Genomic DNA, 15881 nt, shown 5'->3' on the forward strand with positions numbered 1-15881 from the left:
CAAGCGGGGTATATACGAAAATAACGGAGGGAAAAACGAGAGTGAGAAAAAGGTGCATCGTGTACATTTTTGAAATTCCAAACGAAATTCCGAGTTAATTAAAAATGGATGCGCACTTTCTTTACGCATTAGGCGACGACCCGCCTCGACCTCGTGCTAACGTAAACGCATTTTCAGCGCGTTCCGCGCGACGCAAGCACAGGACTGCTCCCTCCAGGAATTAATTCGGAGATTCTGATTCTTCCCCGCGCTCTCGCCCGCTTTTTATTACATTCCGCGCTAATCGTTTCCTCCTGTTTCTCCCCCTTTCTCGCAGATAAGCTGAAGGCAGAGATCGCGATAAACGTGCACCTGGACACGCTGAGGAGGGTCGAGATCTTCCAGAACACGGAGGCTGGCTTCCTGTGCGAGCTGGTGCTGCGACTACGGCCCGTTCTTTTCTCACCTGGCGACTACATCTGCCGCAAAGGTAAATCCGTCTGCTTTCCTCCCGGCGCGGCTACTTTCGGCGCGAAAATATTAGGCCGAGTGCGCGCGTATGTTTTATGCACACTCCGCATGTGCCGCTTCGGCGAGGAAAAATAAACGTCATAAATTAGAATTTAGATTAAAAAAATGTGACCAACTGTCCCGTGGTTGCTAGTCGACTTTGCTCATTTCCATCGTCATTTACGATCCCTCGGGGAGGAGACACGAACCCTAGACACACTGTGGCATTCTCCCGCGATTTCTCCCTGGATTTCGGCGTGTCCTGCTTATGGAAGCACGCCAAACGATGTTACCGTGGGTGTGAAAAATGATTGCTTGCGCTCTCTCTCTCCCTCTCTCTATCTCTCCCTTTCCGTACCGCTCCCGGAGACCGTCGCTGGTAGGCGAATATTTTTATTTTACGACCGAAAAAGTGACTGCCGCGCTCGTTATCAACGCGATGGAAGGAAGCATGAGCCACTCTCTCTGTCTCCCCCTTTCCCTTCTCTGCGTAACTACTTTGGTAGTCCAGTTGCATAGAGAAACGGCTCGTAAATTCTAACGACTGACAGCGCCATTCACAACGCACAGTCTCCGAAAATCTATTTCTTTTATGGACGCAGCAGAATTCAATAAAAAAAGGTCATTTATTTTCCTTTTTATGTCACAAAATGATTTCTTATTTGATTTTAGTATCCAAATGTTATGGAACGTAATCTCTTCTTTTGATTTACATATTTTGTCCTGCGAAATGTTCGAAATTTACGATTGTTTAAAAGTAGGAACGGAGACTTTTAACTTTTTTAAGGGGGAACGGCGATTTTAATAACCTAATATTTTATCTCTTTTGTTGTATGTGTGAAATATGTTTTCTACATATATTCTTCTATATTTAATTTCTTTTCATATATTTTCTCTTTACAAATATTTTTTTAATACCCCGAATTCTGAGTGTGAATTTCATATCCACGGGAGTTCTGGATGTAGAAATCTCCATATCCTTCATAAGGAAGTCTCCGTCCGTGTTTAAAAGACAATTATATTCGAGAAGCATTCTTTCGATATCGAAAAACCTCCCTCGGTTGGAACGGAATTCGCTGAAAAATATGACTTCGCTATCTATCTTGGAATATTTACGGCGCATTACAGAGAAGCTTCCCGCAACGTAGATCGCGCATGCACAAATAAAAATTCACGCTGCTGCCCGGCCATTTTTATCGGCGATGTTTAGTATTTGTTCTCGATCCGTCGAGCGGTCGGGGGAGTAATTTCAGGCGCTCGCCAAAGCCGTACGAAGGAGCGAACGGAGAGGCGCGATCGTTCTCCCCCGCGCGCGGATCGTTTGCCTTCCATCCACTTTATCCTCTCGACGGGGTTTCTTTTCACTACCGGCGGAATGACCGCCATGTGAGCGTAGGAATGCGGGGGGGGGGAGCGATACCTTCCCCTCCTTGATGGGCGGCCGCTCTCCACGCGCATTTCCGTCGCTGCATCGCGTCGCGCGATTACGGTCGGAATTATGGCTGAGCGTTACTACTTGCCAGACAAATGACGGCCGTTCCTCGGCATATCCTGTTGCGCTCCTATGTATACTATCTTTTATTAAGGCCGATAATTCCTTCCAACGACAATTAATTGTAATGTCTTTTTTTTCCCGCGTGTCACCTTTTAGAAAGAGATAAGAGGACAACTCAAGTCGTACTGCGCGCGTTTGTTACAAAATTTGCCAGCTTTCGTTCCTACACTTGATATGATTCTCTTCTCTCCGTTATTATTCCTATATCCTATATCTTTCCTTATTCCTATATCCTAGAGGAAATACGTCGTGGTTAATGATGACGAAAATCGGATTGGCGGAACGAGTACGTTATTACGTAGTAAGAGTTAAGGTACCTGCTCTTTTGTCGTATACCCTGAGAGATATACCAACCGCTGTACTTCGACCAATGGCGCCGACGGCTTATTATTTTGATAGACTCATAAAAAGATACTACGTAAAAAGAGCTGAAATTTATGTTAAGTACATTCACAAAACTTTTTATTCCTCGGAGTTACGGAAATATGGCTTGTACCACTGGTTCCTTTATACCCGCGCGGCTTTATTATCGGGGATTGCGAAGAGCCGCCGCGCGAGACACCGCCTTGATTAAGTTAAGAGTCAAAAAAGAGCAGCGGTAGCGGCTAACCGAACAATTAGCTTGAGTGTTCATTTTTCCTTGTGTGATTGCGATTGCAGGTGAGGTGGGAAAGGAGATGTACATAGTGAATAGGGGCCGACTGCAGGTGGTGGCCGACAACGGGAAGACGGTGCTCGCCACCCTTAAAGCGGGTTCCTACTTCGGGGAGATCAGCATTCTCAATATGGGGACCGCAGGTAAAGAGTGCGGTAAATATTCCAAACGGACCAGGGGCCCGTGAGCTGTCCCCCTTCGTTTTTCACGATCACGTTTTCACGTTTCACGTTCTTACCACTCTGTGAGAGGGCAAGCCGTCGAGCCGGTATGAGCCGATCTAAAGAAACGATCTCTCTAGCAATTTTTCACTATCTCTCTTTTTCTCGCAGACTTGTCCCATTTGTCGATCTTCACCTTTTTTAATCGCGATCGACGTTCATCGCAACGACGTCCGCGCGGTGTGAACAGAATTTAAATATATATATAAATGTATATATACTAATCCATGAAAGAGAAACCAATTTCGAGGAATAGAAATATTAATTAATCACCTAGCTCTTCGATGAATATTAATCCTTTGGTCTTTGCACCGAGGAGAAAAAGCTCTGACAGACCGTATCTAAGAAAAAGCCTGGGTAAATTTGAAAAATATTGAAATTTGTATTTAATAAAGAATTACATACTTTTCTGATTACAATTAGAGTAGAAGTTTTTTTTATAATAGAGGAAATACGTATTTTCAAATTAAATTATACATCGATGCACACGATGCCTCGTTATTATTTCCTCACTAAATTATATAACGACATTTGCGTGCGCCTCATTATTATTTATTTAATTAAAAGAGTGATACATTTCTTGTTACAAACAGAAATCTCGACAATATGATTGTCTCAAATTTCTCACAACTATTCCAGTCGGCATGTGCAAGAGAAAATATATAATGCGGATAAATATTACATTATTAAAAGCTTATTTCCGGGATGTTTTCAAAATTAAGCATAATTTTCAAATTACGTTTTAAACAAAATTAAACGCAAATTTAGATTTACGCAAATATTAAATAAATGAGCTGGGAATTAAACTAGTTTCACCCTCTCCGGTATATCACGGCCGTGATGATATTATATTCTCCCAAACACACCGAAAGACGAGCTTTATCTAATTTAACTGTGATTGACGTTGCATTATCTACCCTACCGTGGACAATTTCGCCGGCTGTATAGGATATTTTCCTATTATCGTTAGATTTATCGCAGAATTTATGGCACGTGTAATCATCGCAAATTTACTGCGAGATTTGACTATTTGAGTTCGAAATTTCATGTGCTATTCGATGTGAAACGCATCGTTTTCATATTTTATAACTTTTCATTTTGTATTACGTTAAATGGAAATGAAATCACAAATTAAAAAACTTAAGAGAATAGAGAAAATGGAAAAAATACATCTTTTTTAAAAGAATATATAATATATAATATATAAACGAGTATTCGATAAATAATCGAGACAAACGAGTCTCGGTAGATTAATTTCGTGATACGCGTGGTACTAAATCATGTCAAATGACCGAACAGCATTCAACTACGGCCGAGTAGTCATTCCGCATTCGTCTCGCGCGCGCGTTGGCAAAAGAATTAGCGGGGGGGGGGATATATTTTTCTCTTTTCATTTTTTTTTTTGCACAATTTGATGGATACGTGATACGAAAACGGGCTGCCAAAGCGCCGCGAAATCACTCGTGAGTCGTACGCGTCTTCCGGGATTTCGCCCTCTCCGCTCGAGGACGAAAAAAAAAGAGCAAAAAATCGGCAATGCAAAAGTATCGCTCCAATTTCTCCGCATCGACAATCCTGTCAGGATAGAGGCCGTTCACGCGGGATCGATGGCGGCTCTCATTCTTGTTTTCGCGTGGACCGGCTCCCCCCCCCCTCTCTCTCGCTGTGAATCACTCTCGCCCGAGACGAAAAAATAATCGCCCAACGGCCGTCAGCGCGTATAAAAAGTCTCCTCGGAGACGGCACGAACTTTATTCTCCCATCGAACTTCTTTCGGCGAAGTCTTTTTTTTCCCCCGGAACGAACATTGCACTCGCATTTGTCGCGAAGAAACTTCAGGATTGCTAATAAGAGCCCGCGTTTTTGGCTGATCATCTGAATGATCTTAATCCGCTTCAAATTGAATTTTCCCCTCGTATTTTCATAGTCTCTCAATCCACGCGCGCTGTTAAAAGAATTTAATCTCCTAGGATACTATGTATGTATTGTATGTATTTTTTTTTTTAATGAAATAGTTGGTAAAGAATTTTCCTCTTATTTATGCCGGCGGCCACGCCGGATTATCTTTTTAGCAAACACAAGCTCTATAACTCCGCTACGTATTGTAGCTACAGAAAAACCGGGCAATATTGTCTCGTGAGAGAGTGTAAAAAGCTTTCCGTACCGCTGTTACTCGTAGATAACACGGGATGCCCCGGTATCGGTGCCGGTGGGATTCCGCGGGCATTTTCGCAGTTCGTGCGAACGTATCAATCGCATTTGAATTTCGTATCGTGTTTGCATTTGGTCAGAAATTTTATAATACTCTGCTTATCTGGTAAACAGTAAATGGTTAATTGAATTCCGCAAGCACGGAGCAGTGCCGGCGGAGCCCGTCGTTGCGAGACCGTCGACGCATCTCGAGTAAGGCCCGTGACACGTATTGCCCTTTAGTCTCCACCCTTCTCTTTTCAGTCTCTTCTCACGGCTACTGTACTCCGTTTTATTTTTATTTTTTTTTTTAATTTACGATCGACCGGAACGACCGACCGAATTATAACGCACGTCGTAAAACGTCAGATTCGAGAGCTTCGTTTTTCTTCTTTTTTTTTTACGATGCCTCGCGTCGCTGTGCGGATCACCGCGAATTTTTGGGCGAAATCCCAAAATAATCCGCGTTTCCGAGTGAAGAATACCAAGGCTAAAGAGATAAGAGATATAGATCGAATCATTCGATAACGTTATATCAAAATTATTTATTTCTTTTTCTTTTTAATTCGAAGACACGCGTAAGTGTTATCAATCGCAGATACGAAATAGCAGACGGCAACTCAGCCCCTCGCAAGGCGTACCGGTCGATAAGGTTTTGACGAATCATATTTTTAGCCAGTCGTGCTCCGCCATTTCTATCTCGCTTCCGTAGCTCTATTAGAAGCGATGGCTTAGAACTGGATCGTGATCTTTCGGATCCGTTCTCTTAGTCGCGCCTCTTTCAGCATCATATATCTTTGACTCTCACAATCGGCGCTGCAGCAACGTCACGCTGGGACTGTTACATTTCTTTTTCTTATACCATATTGCATACTTATTAATTGTTCTCTATTACAATTCGGGGGATGGCATTTGTAAAGGACCGACTTTATCCGTTTGTATAAATCATTTTTAACGCTTTCAGATGATTCAATTGTCTCGCGAGAATGATCATTGCGCGCGATCATTGCGTCATTTACAAATGCTTCCTACGAGCATCTCCATTCTCACGCGATATTACTATTCATTGCACCATTCACCTATCTTTCTCACAATTTGTCGCCATCACTCCCTAATGTAGGCCTCTTATTGATTACTGTAATTTTTACTGCTGTAATGCGTGCTGATTTCATTACGGTTGTATTGACCTGCATTCGGATCCGCCAAATTATTATTACCAATTATTATCAATAATTATATATATTACACACACACACACACACACACACGTACAAATTAATTATAGTAGTTTCTAGTGTCCTTTATCTTAGCTAACTTTTTTCAAACATCAAGTATAACTTTGATTACCTTGATTATTTATGAAGGAAGATAGTCGATTTTGTTATCTCGTTTTCGCTATTCGTATTATATGCAAAAAAAATTAATTATTAAGAGGAAAAAGCAAAATAGACTACCTTTCTTCAAAAGTATACATCCACTATCAAGTATTGATATATGGTCCATTGCAAATATATATTAAAACGTTATCTGTGACAAGTAAAATCTTGACACAAAACAGCGATGAGAGAAAAGCGTTGCAAAGAGACTGCAGCGAATATACATCTTTGGTATACATTTATTAAAATTAGGATGCACACAGAAAATGAGATAAAACACGCACGTCATCTGCCTATATGCGTTATCGTGAAAACATTATCGGTGAATCGCAGAATCCTCCGCCGAAGCGCATTATCGTGAAAATATTATCAATTAGTCGCAGAATTCTCCGCCGAAATATTATCAATTATTCACAGAATCTTTCGCCGAAATATTATCAATTAATCGCAAGATCGTCACCGAAATAAAATTATCACTTAATCGTGCCGCGTTTGAATAACAATCGCAAAGAAGTAGTTAGTGTCGCCGTCTCGTTAAAATACTCGCTACGTAAAGTTGTAATACAACAAACACGCGACGTTGGAGCGCGACGAAATTTTATCTTCCCGAAACATCTCGCGAATTCTGGGAAGATAGAATGTTCTTAGGCGACTGGTATCTTTCATAACATGTCGGAATCTATTCGGGGAAAAAGCCGTCTGAAATAAGTAATTCAGATACTCTCGGGGAATATGAGGAGGCAAAATTTCCATTCGCTAAATTTCTTCGATGCTACGGTTAACGATTACTCCGCGTGTGTATGTGTGTGTGTTTGCGCGCGCGCGTGTGTGTGTGCGTGTATGTGTGTGTGCGTTGCGGCGTTCGATCGAAAGCGAATGAGTGGCGGCGCGGAGGCGGAGGAGCGGCTTCGAGTTGCGCTCAAAACGTGAAAATTCTTCGAATAATACATGACGCGAGTTACGCGCGCGCGCGAGCTATTTACAATTCTCACCGTGATAGAGAGACGCATGCCGCGTGCCACGATTATCGCGGCTGAAAGCTAAAGCGGTCGCATAATTTTCAATTGAGCGTCGGAAGAATCTCCCGTATCTTAAGCTTAATTATTACAATTTGTATTACAGCTCCAGGTGCATTTCGTAGCATACTAATGAAGCGGAACTTTCGAACGTAATGTTTATCTAAACGGTTAAATCTTTCCCCCCCCTCCCCTCCCGTTCCCCGGAAATTTATAAAGTTTGCACGGCAGCTTCTGTTATTGCTACGTTTTAGACGTGCGCGCACGTCTGTAGTCTGAAGCAATTACGCTCTTCGTTACCTTGTTAATTGCGCGCCCTTTTACGCCGGCATATAAAATATCGTTGACACCAATTAAAGTTGTAAACAATGGCTCGGGCCGCCGTCATCATCACATTCTGGGCAAACTACTTTATTAGCCTAGTCTGCGGCGAGTTTTCTTTCTCTCCCCCGGTAGCTTAACTAACATACATCGCATTCCGCGAATGGCTGCGTGAAAAAAAAAATACGCTCGGAAGCGGTTTAAATATACGCGCGAGCGGTGGAACGCAATTAATTCGTACCCACTATTATCCATCAATTTATCAGCCAACAAATGCCGGACGATTAAACGCCTCTCTGGGAAAAAAAAAGTCAGGGGAAAAAGTCGAGCCGCGAGCAATCAATTAACATAGAACGCTGAACCGTAACGGACTCGATTAATCAAAATTACTGCGCTTTTTGTACGAATATATAAAAAAGGGGCGTAAAAGGATCTTGAAGAGATAGCTCGCGCGCGCGATACACGCGGACGTATATCGAGCGTGTGCAATCGGAACCACGTGCATCCGGATTGCGAACGGGTCCGCCGTGGGTAGAACGATCGACAGATCGATCACACACGGGTGCGGTTACATAAGAAAGCTTGATGCATCCCGATAACCAATAAATGGCTACATCGACGCAGGTAACCGGCGAACAGCCAGCGTGCGCTCGGTCGGCTACTCGGACCTCTTCGTCCTCAGCAAGAAGGACATGTGGGACGTGCTCAAGGAGTATCCGGCTGCCAGGGTGCGCCTTGAAGCCATCGCAGTCAAGAGGCTGGAGAAGTACAAGAGAGCTCCTCTGGAGAAAGGTGAGTCGAGGCCCCTCTGTCGTCCCTCTCCCATCTCTCCGCGCTCCGCGCGCATCAAGTGCATACAAACAGCTATCATATTTCTTTAACAGCGCCGTGGACAGATAGGGCAAATCGATGGGGGTCATCCTCCTCTCGAAACGCCGCCAGTACGATCCGGGCAACAACTTTCGAAATTCTCCTCGAGAAAGTTTTAAAAGACTACTTTTTAAAGTGGTACCTCGGCCGAATTTTCTCTCTCAGACTTTACAACTTCGATTTTACGACTAACAGCTGATAACAAAAAAAAATCGGATTTATAAAACTTCCCGGTTATCTTGAATCGGCTGATTACAAACGACGTTCTCTCGTTTTATTTGGCGAAACTTTAACGACCGGCGGGGAAAGCTGCGATAAGCACTCGGTGAAGTATCGACACTCGAAAGAAAGCTCTCGCGTTTCTTCCCCTGTAATTCGTCTCGTTTTCTCTTTGCGTCTGCCTTTTAGGCGTGTTTCGCAAGTGATTCAGAGATCGTTCGTGCGAAGGCTGCGCTAACATCCACGAAATTGGTGTCGCGTCGTCGGAAATACGCTTAAAACTCCTTTTCAATTCACTCCCTCGTCCCCGGGAGTTGCGCGGAAACAGGTTCGAATACGACTGCGAACGCGTCGCGTCGCGTCTTGCCAGCAGCTTGGCGCACAACCGAAACGCCCCGAATGCCTGAAACTTTCCTCGTTACCATCGTTAAAATAGCTAGACTCGCGCGGAAGTTTACGCGCCCTCGGCAAGGTAAGTTCTTCGGGGGCGCGGATGCCATCCGGAGAACTTCGAACCGAGAACCAAGAATGGGGGATTCCATCAAGATATGGCTCGTCGCTGCTACGGCGCATTAACGAATTAACCGTTATGGAACGCTAGACTGGAGTTTCGAGCATAATAGTCGTTGAAGGCGCCTTTGAAGCGGATACCTTCGTATCGTATCCCCGAGTGACGTGTCCCAGACGAGAAGACGAGCCGCAGATTCGACGCCGGCAGTGGTTATTTCGGAGCTCGTTACCGCTCCTGCGAAACTGCAAACGAAACTTAGCTGTTTTCCGAACGTTTTTTTATTGAAAATAATTAATGACCAAGTTTTATTCCGAGTTTTTCAACGCGCGAGAGAATTGACTTCGAAAAATATTTCCACCCTTTACGATGAAGATTTAGGAGTACGATTGAACAAAAGCTTTGATAAGTTTTTTTTTTATTATTTGATTAACTACCGCTAAAGTTTTCGTCGCAAAGATTTGGAATTAACTTTTTGTTAATTTGATCAATCGATATTAATTCTTCCATCTTTCGAAGTACAAACACAATTCTAATTTTAATATTATAATAAAAAATAGCGTTGAAGTTTAATGAATCCCTCGAAGAGTTTCTTTATTTCTGTCTCTTCCTGTCTTTCGGATCGTGCGACCGATTGTAGGATACATGCTCGCGCCTGAAAAAAAATATTGCGTACACTAGTCGACTCGAGGGCTGTGTAACATAAAAAGTCTATTTTGTATATTGCTCGCCTTTTATTTCCGAAAAACCGTCGCTCAAAACATTCTTACCCGACCTCAATTTTTGCTGAAAAAACGCTTGCGGTGCTCTCTCCGCCTTCTCTGTCTCTCTCTCTCTCTCTCTCTCTTTCTCTCTCCGCGTAAATCCGCTCTTGTTTCTTCCGCAGACGTAACGAGCGTCTAATGCAAGTGGGCTGTCGCGCATGAAAAGTCGGTTTTTTTTTGGCCTCTAACGGAAAAGTTTTCAAAAAGTCGACACTTGACACTTGACACTGACAAATATCGTCACGCGATGTGTCGAAAAAGGCGCGCGCGCCGCTACATACAATTTTTAACCGTTCATATCGTCCGTACGTCGCTCAAAATTATCGAAGCGAAGACTCCGAAGCGAGCGACGTTTAATCCGCAATCGAGGATAAAAGCGCACCGAAACTGCTCGAGTTAAATAAACTTCATTCGCGCCCGATGTTACTCGATAAGATCTCTGTAGAACCGGGCTACCACTTTCCGAGTTTGAATTTTCCACAAAGGGGAAACAGTCGAAACCTTTGCCGCGAGTATTCGCAGGCGAAAACTCGACAACTCCGTTCAACAGAGAACAATTTTATTTTTCTCTTTACGAACGCGCCGCGAAGCTGCGCGAGGGATAAGCGACCGTATTATGTTCGCCGCGGCAGTTCTCCGCGGCGGTGCGCCGCCCGCTCTCGAAAGTTTCGCTCGTAACAAGAGTGAGGGGGAGAGGGGGAGGGCGAGTAAACTCCGCCACCTTGTACCGCAGGGTGAGCAAAGGGTGGCTGCTTTGCGCGCGCGTCGCACAGTTCCGGATTAATTAATTAAACTCCCCGCAGCTCGCCGCTACGCCTATTACCAAGCGCGCCCGCGCTGACGAAAATCTTTTGAACGAAGGCGCAACGAAATCGCGCGCTTCGCATCGCTGAGCTCTTTCAGCTGCCGCCGCCATCGCTACGTGATCATCCTCGATACCCTCCCGCGCGCGTTAACGTCTTGAAAGATTCTCGATCGCGTGAAACTTTGGTCAAGCTTTTGAAAGATGTATTCCGGTACGGGGCGCGCGGAACTTTCAATGCGCGTTTAAACACCAAACGCGGCCACCGTTGGCTCTGTATGAGCGAAGCGCACGTCTTGCTTGAACTTATGGAGCGAAGTTGTGGAAGTAATGTGAGAGTTTAAAGGGAGTTTATTAATAACAGACACACACACACACACACACACTCTCTTTGCAATTAATTTTCTTATTTGTAAGTTTTTCTTTAAATATAAGTATTACAAAATGCGTAAATATAATATAAATATATTTGTATAGCTTTCACGCTGTCGTTTTAAGAAATGTTTAAATTTTATGTGTATTGCTCTTATAAAATGTAAAAACGAGTAATTTTTACGTTGGAAAATCGTGTCGCCTCGATTCCATGCCGCACACATGCCGCAAATTCGCCGCCACTGTTTTACGTGTTTCCCTCATATGTCTCATTTGCCTAATGCGAGAGAAGCGCGTGTGCGCGGGGGGGTGAGGGGTAAACGTGAGATGGAAATTAGACGGCCGTCGCGTTTAACGCTAAATACGCGACGGCGAACACCGCCCTATCTCTCCCGGGGATGTCTCTATCCCCGGGGACGTCTCTATCTCGGGGATTCACTCATCCGCATGCGAAATGTTTTCGTGACCCAATTCCACGGCGGCTCACGTAAAAGTGCGAAAGAATGAACGGGGGCGCGCGCGTACCTACTCGGCGGCGGGCGAAAGTCGATGCCCAGGTTGATGGAGATAAATGGCCGTGGGAGTCCCGGCAATTTTCTTTCTTTCCGGGTGTCTCGTTGATCCGCAAACGTGCGGAAAACGACGGTCGAAATACCGCGATATGACGGTATCAACTCGCTCGGTCTGTGGATCGGCGTGCGTGTCCGCGTGCTGAGTACTCTCCGGTCTACTTTCCGTTTCCCGGCAAAGTATGTGCCGGATATATACGTAGAGACCGACGTCGCGAAATCCACTGTCCTTTCAACCATAAATTCCAGGAAGGCGAATTAAGAAGAACGAAGGAATATATCTGATTTTATCCGCAACGAGAAGTTACAGGCTGTCCCTTTAACTTACAAGAGACAAAAATAAAGCGTCGGGTAAGGTCGTCGTGCGTTCGACACATTCGAGTAATATTACAAACATATATCGAAAAGTTGATAAAAGTCCGGAGAGAAAATCCGAGATTCCGTAAAACAGACGTTATTCCGTCCACACGAGAGACGGCTGGTCGTAAGAAAGACTTTATTTTCGCGATCTTCGTTTATCTTTTTCCGCTCTTCTTCTTCTCTTCCACGAATATAAGTATGATGAAAGGTTCGAAAGCTGTAATGTTAATACACCGGGTTTTAAGAGCTGTAAAAACGGGCGTTGAAAAGGACGAGATATATCTCATTTCGAGCCGCTACCTTGACGCCGGATATCGCGCCGCTTCCTTTGTGAACGCGGGGATCGCTATCGCCGCGCGCGCGGTTCATCGCACCGTATATATTTTCCCCCGGTATAATACGCTCCACGCGCCCGCTGAAATTTATTTCGTTTATAAACTTTTCGTGCCCATTCATCACCATCAGGACGGCGCGGACTTTCATTCGGCACTCATCCCGTCGCGCGCTCATGCGCGCGCCCGGCGATGTACGTGTATATATATATATATAACTTTCACATCGCCTGTATACGGAGGGATGACGTATAGGGAAATTAGGTCGCTGTAATAAGTGTAATGCGTAACGTGAGTTACGGCGGCGGGTTGCGGGCTTGTGGAGGAAAAGCGCGCGCTGCGTGTATTAGGCGATAGCCAAGAGCGGAGATATCCGCCGCCGGATTATCGATCCGCCGCGCGCAGCCGTTATCGGTGCAACGTCCCCTAATTAACATAAAAGCGGAACGAAGACGTGTCGCCGCCTTAAACGCGTTTACAGATTTAAGGCGCGCGATTTCTCGTGGATTGCAAACCAGCGGGGATTTAAGTATTTTTAAGTAATAAGAAAAAAAAATGAAAAAAAGTGTGCAAAAAGAAAGTACGCCTGCGTAAACGAATAACTTATATACTTAGACTCCTAATTGAAATAGCTTCAAAGAATCGCATCTCGTGCGTCACGAAAATAACAATTTTTTTCGGGCTCGCCGCGTCCGCTATTAGCGTCTTGATCCGCGATTTACCTCCCATGATGTCCGTGATATTTAAAGGTCACTTTAATTACGAGGGATCTTTAATTTAACTGACCCGTGCCCACACGTTGTACACGACGATCAGTCGTATTATTAAAAAACCCCCTTTTGAACTAGAAATGTTTACGATACACATTTCTAATTCGCGTTGCTTCGCATAATTTTTCCCGTTTTACAGCCCGCATCCTGCGATCCGCGGATATCTGTTATCAATTTTACATAAATGCGAAATATATCGTTAAAGCTCTCTTTAAATAATGCATCATTCAGTAGCTTATTTCAGGATAGAATATACTTTATACATATTGTTTTGCATGCTGCGAATTTTAGTACAAGCGTGTATTTTTTAACATATATTTTGTATTGAAAGAACGATTTGTTGGAAGGTTTGAAAATTTTGATACTGCAGATCTGAAAGTAATTCTTGTTGGACCATCAAAATAATTTTGTTGGAAACTCAAACTGATTGCTATAATATCAAAACGTTTTATAGCAATGCTTATCATTTTTGAGTTTGCAACAAAATTATTTTCAATTTTTTTACCTTCCGGCAAAATTGTTCTTTCCGCGTGTAGCATTTTTTGAAATAACGAAAGGAAATCAATTTCAGAGTCGGTTTTCTTTCAATATTATTTCTGTCAACGAGTTCATTATTATTTCGAATTTTTCAAATGCTCTTCATAGAAAGTATAAAATTATAAAATTTACAGCATGTAAGAGAGTTTCGCGATGCGAAAGATTATAGAATTCTAGCCTGAATTCTAACACGAGTTATGAACCGTCTAATTCGGACCTTCGCCACCATGCGCGAATGTTTAGCGATTAATACGTTCTCGTGCAGTGGCAGTGACATTGTCGCGAGGCAAGGAAACCCGTAATGAGCCCAAAGATCGTGTATTCTGTGTTCGACGATCGAAGGATATACGCATCAAAGTGAAACAGCGTACCTATTGATGTCACTGAACACTGTCGGCGTCGGTTAAATGTCAACGGCATTTCCCAAAAGCGGAAATTCGAGAGAGCACGTACGGATCGTATCGGGCATGACGTGCGTAAACACGCGATGCATGGATAACTCGCATCGCGAATAAATAATGTCCTAAATAAATGGCCAGCGCTCGTCTCTCTCTCTCTCTCTCTCTCTCTCTCTTTCTCTCTCGTTATTTCCCCGTATATTTCCCCGTAAATTCTGACGATTACGGTTGAGCTTTTCCTGCGCGACGGCGGTTTCGCTTCCCGGAGGATGGAAGATGGAAAAAGCGACGGTAATACCGTGATTCTCTTTTTTTACCGCGAACCATCGGATCGTCGCGCGGTTTTTAAAATAAAGCCCTGCGCGAGAACAGATTTTTACTGAAGATGAAACCCGGGGCTCTGTGAACGCGATACGCAGAAACATAAATACTATTTTACGTTAATTAATTTAATGCGAATATTTGCGAAATTATTCATTATACATATATGCTGACACGATTCTTTTAATAACACACAGTCATTCAGTTTTATCATCATTTTTGTAACAAATAGAGAGGATCGTACAATCCTTCGCGATTAATTTAAATCTGTTTTTATACCTACAGAGATCCGTATTTAACAGGAATGTTACGTAGAGATATTAAATTATTAATTAATAAATTTGAGCCTGCAGTAGTACAAAGCGTACAGAATTAAATATCAAAAGGTAGCGAATGATATAAATTGTTTCAATGCAGATAAATAATTTAATATTGTTGCACCGAGAAAGCCAATGTCCCGCACAAATATGGAATCGTATATCGCTGTTGCTGAAGCGACATGTGTGAATTTTCCAGTCGCCATGGGCAGGTGCCAGAGCACGCCCGGCCTGGTGGAGTCGCGGGGCCGCGTGTCGCTGGAGGACATGTGGATATCGCCGGTCGACCTCAAGTCCACCCACGCGTACTCGACCGCCGCCTCGCTGTTCACGCCGAGCCCGAGCCCGGTGACGGCCCGCGCGATGCCGGTCGCGGGGGCGCCGGCCGACACGAACAACGTGCCCATCAGGGGCACGGAGAGCCCGATGAGCGGGGCCAGCAGCGGCCCCAGCAGCGAGGACCAGACGGCCAGGGCGCTGCCGTCAGCCGCGACCCAAGCCTCCACCGGCAGGCAGTCCACCCATTCCGGTAAGCTTTCTTGCCCCCCGCCCCGCCCCCCGCCCCGTCTTTCACCCTCGACGCGACGTTAGGAGGAAAAGACGCGACTGCGTCTTTTCTTGGTATTTCGTCAAAGTTAATAGAGTTCTGCTGTTTCTCTTCAAAAAATTGTAAAATTCCAAACACGTTTGAGAAAGGACAATAGGGTAGATATGGATCCTTATTCGTTTTATTATTATGTATTACAACACTCCACATATATCTAGTCTATTTATATCACAAATCGCAACTCTCTCGTAATCCTCTTACTGGTCTCGTCAGTGGCGGCTGTAACTATACTGGCCGCAATTCAATTTAATTGGCTGCGATGCCTCTCAAAAAATCAATAGCTCAAAGCGGATCAATTTGAAATTATAGCAA

At 44.2% G+C, this 15881-nt stretch overlaps 1 protein-coding gene across 1 annotated transcript in view; it reads left to right on the plus strand.

Annotated features, from left to right (window-relative positions):
- The window catches only part of LOC105451021 (cyclic nucleotide-gated cation channel alpha-3), a 122308-nt gene that overhangs the window by 103567 nt on the left and 2860 nt on the right, over window positions 1-15881 (plus strand). The window contains exons 9-12 of the mRNA XM_011691208.1: window positions 317-469; window positions 2705-2854; window positions 8448-8615; window positions 15162-15491. Of these exons, the coding sequence (XP_011689510.1) occupies window positions 317-469; window positions 2705-2854; window positions 8448-8615; window positions 15162-15491 (801 nt within the window). The remainder of the gene's footprint in view (window positions 1-316; window positions 470-2704; window positions 2855-8447; window positions 8616-15161; window positions 15492-15881) is intronic.

Source organism: Wasmannia auropunctata, unplaced genomic scaffold (genome assembly GCF_000956235.1).
Source record: "Wasmannia auropunctata unplaced genomic scaffold, wasmannia.A_1.0 LD336053.1, whole genome shotgun sequence".
Taxonomy (NCBI): domain Eukaryota; kingdom Metazoa; phylum Arthropoda; class Insecta; order Hymenoptera; family Formicidae; genus Wasmannia; species Wasmannia auropunctata.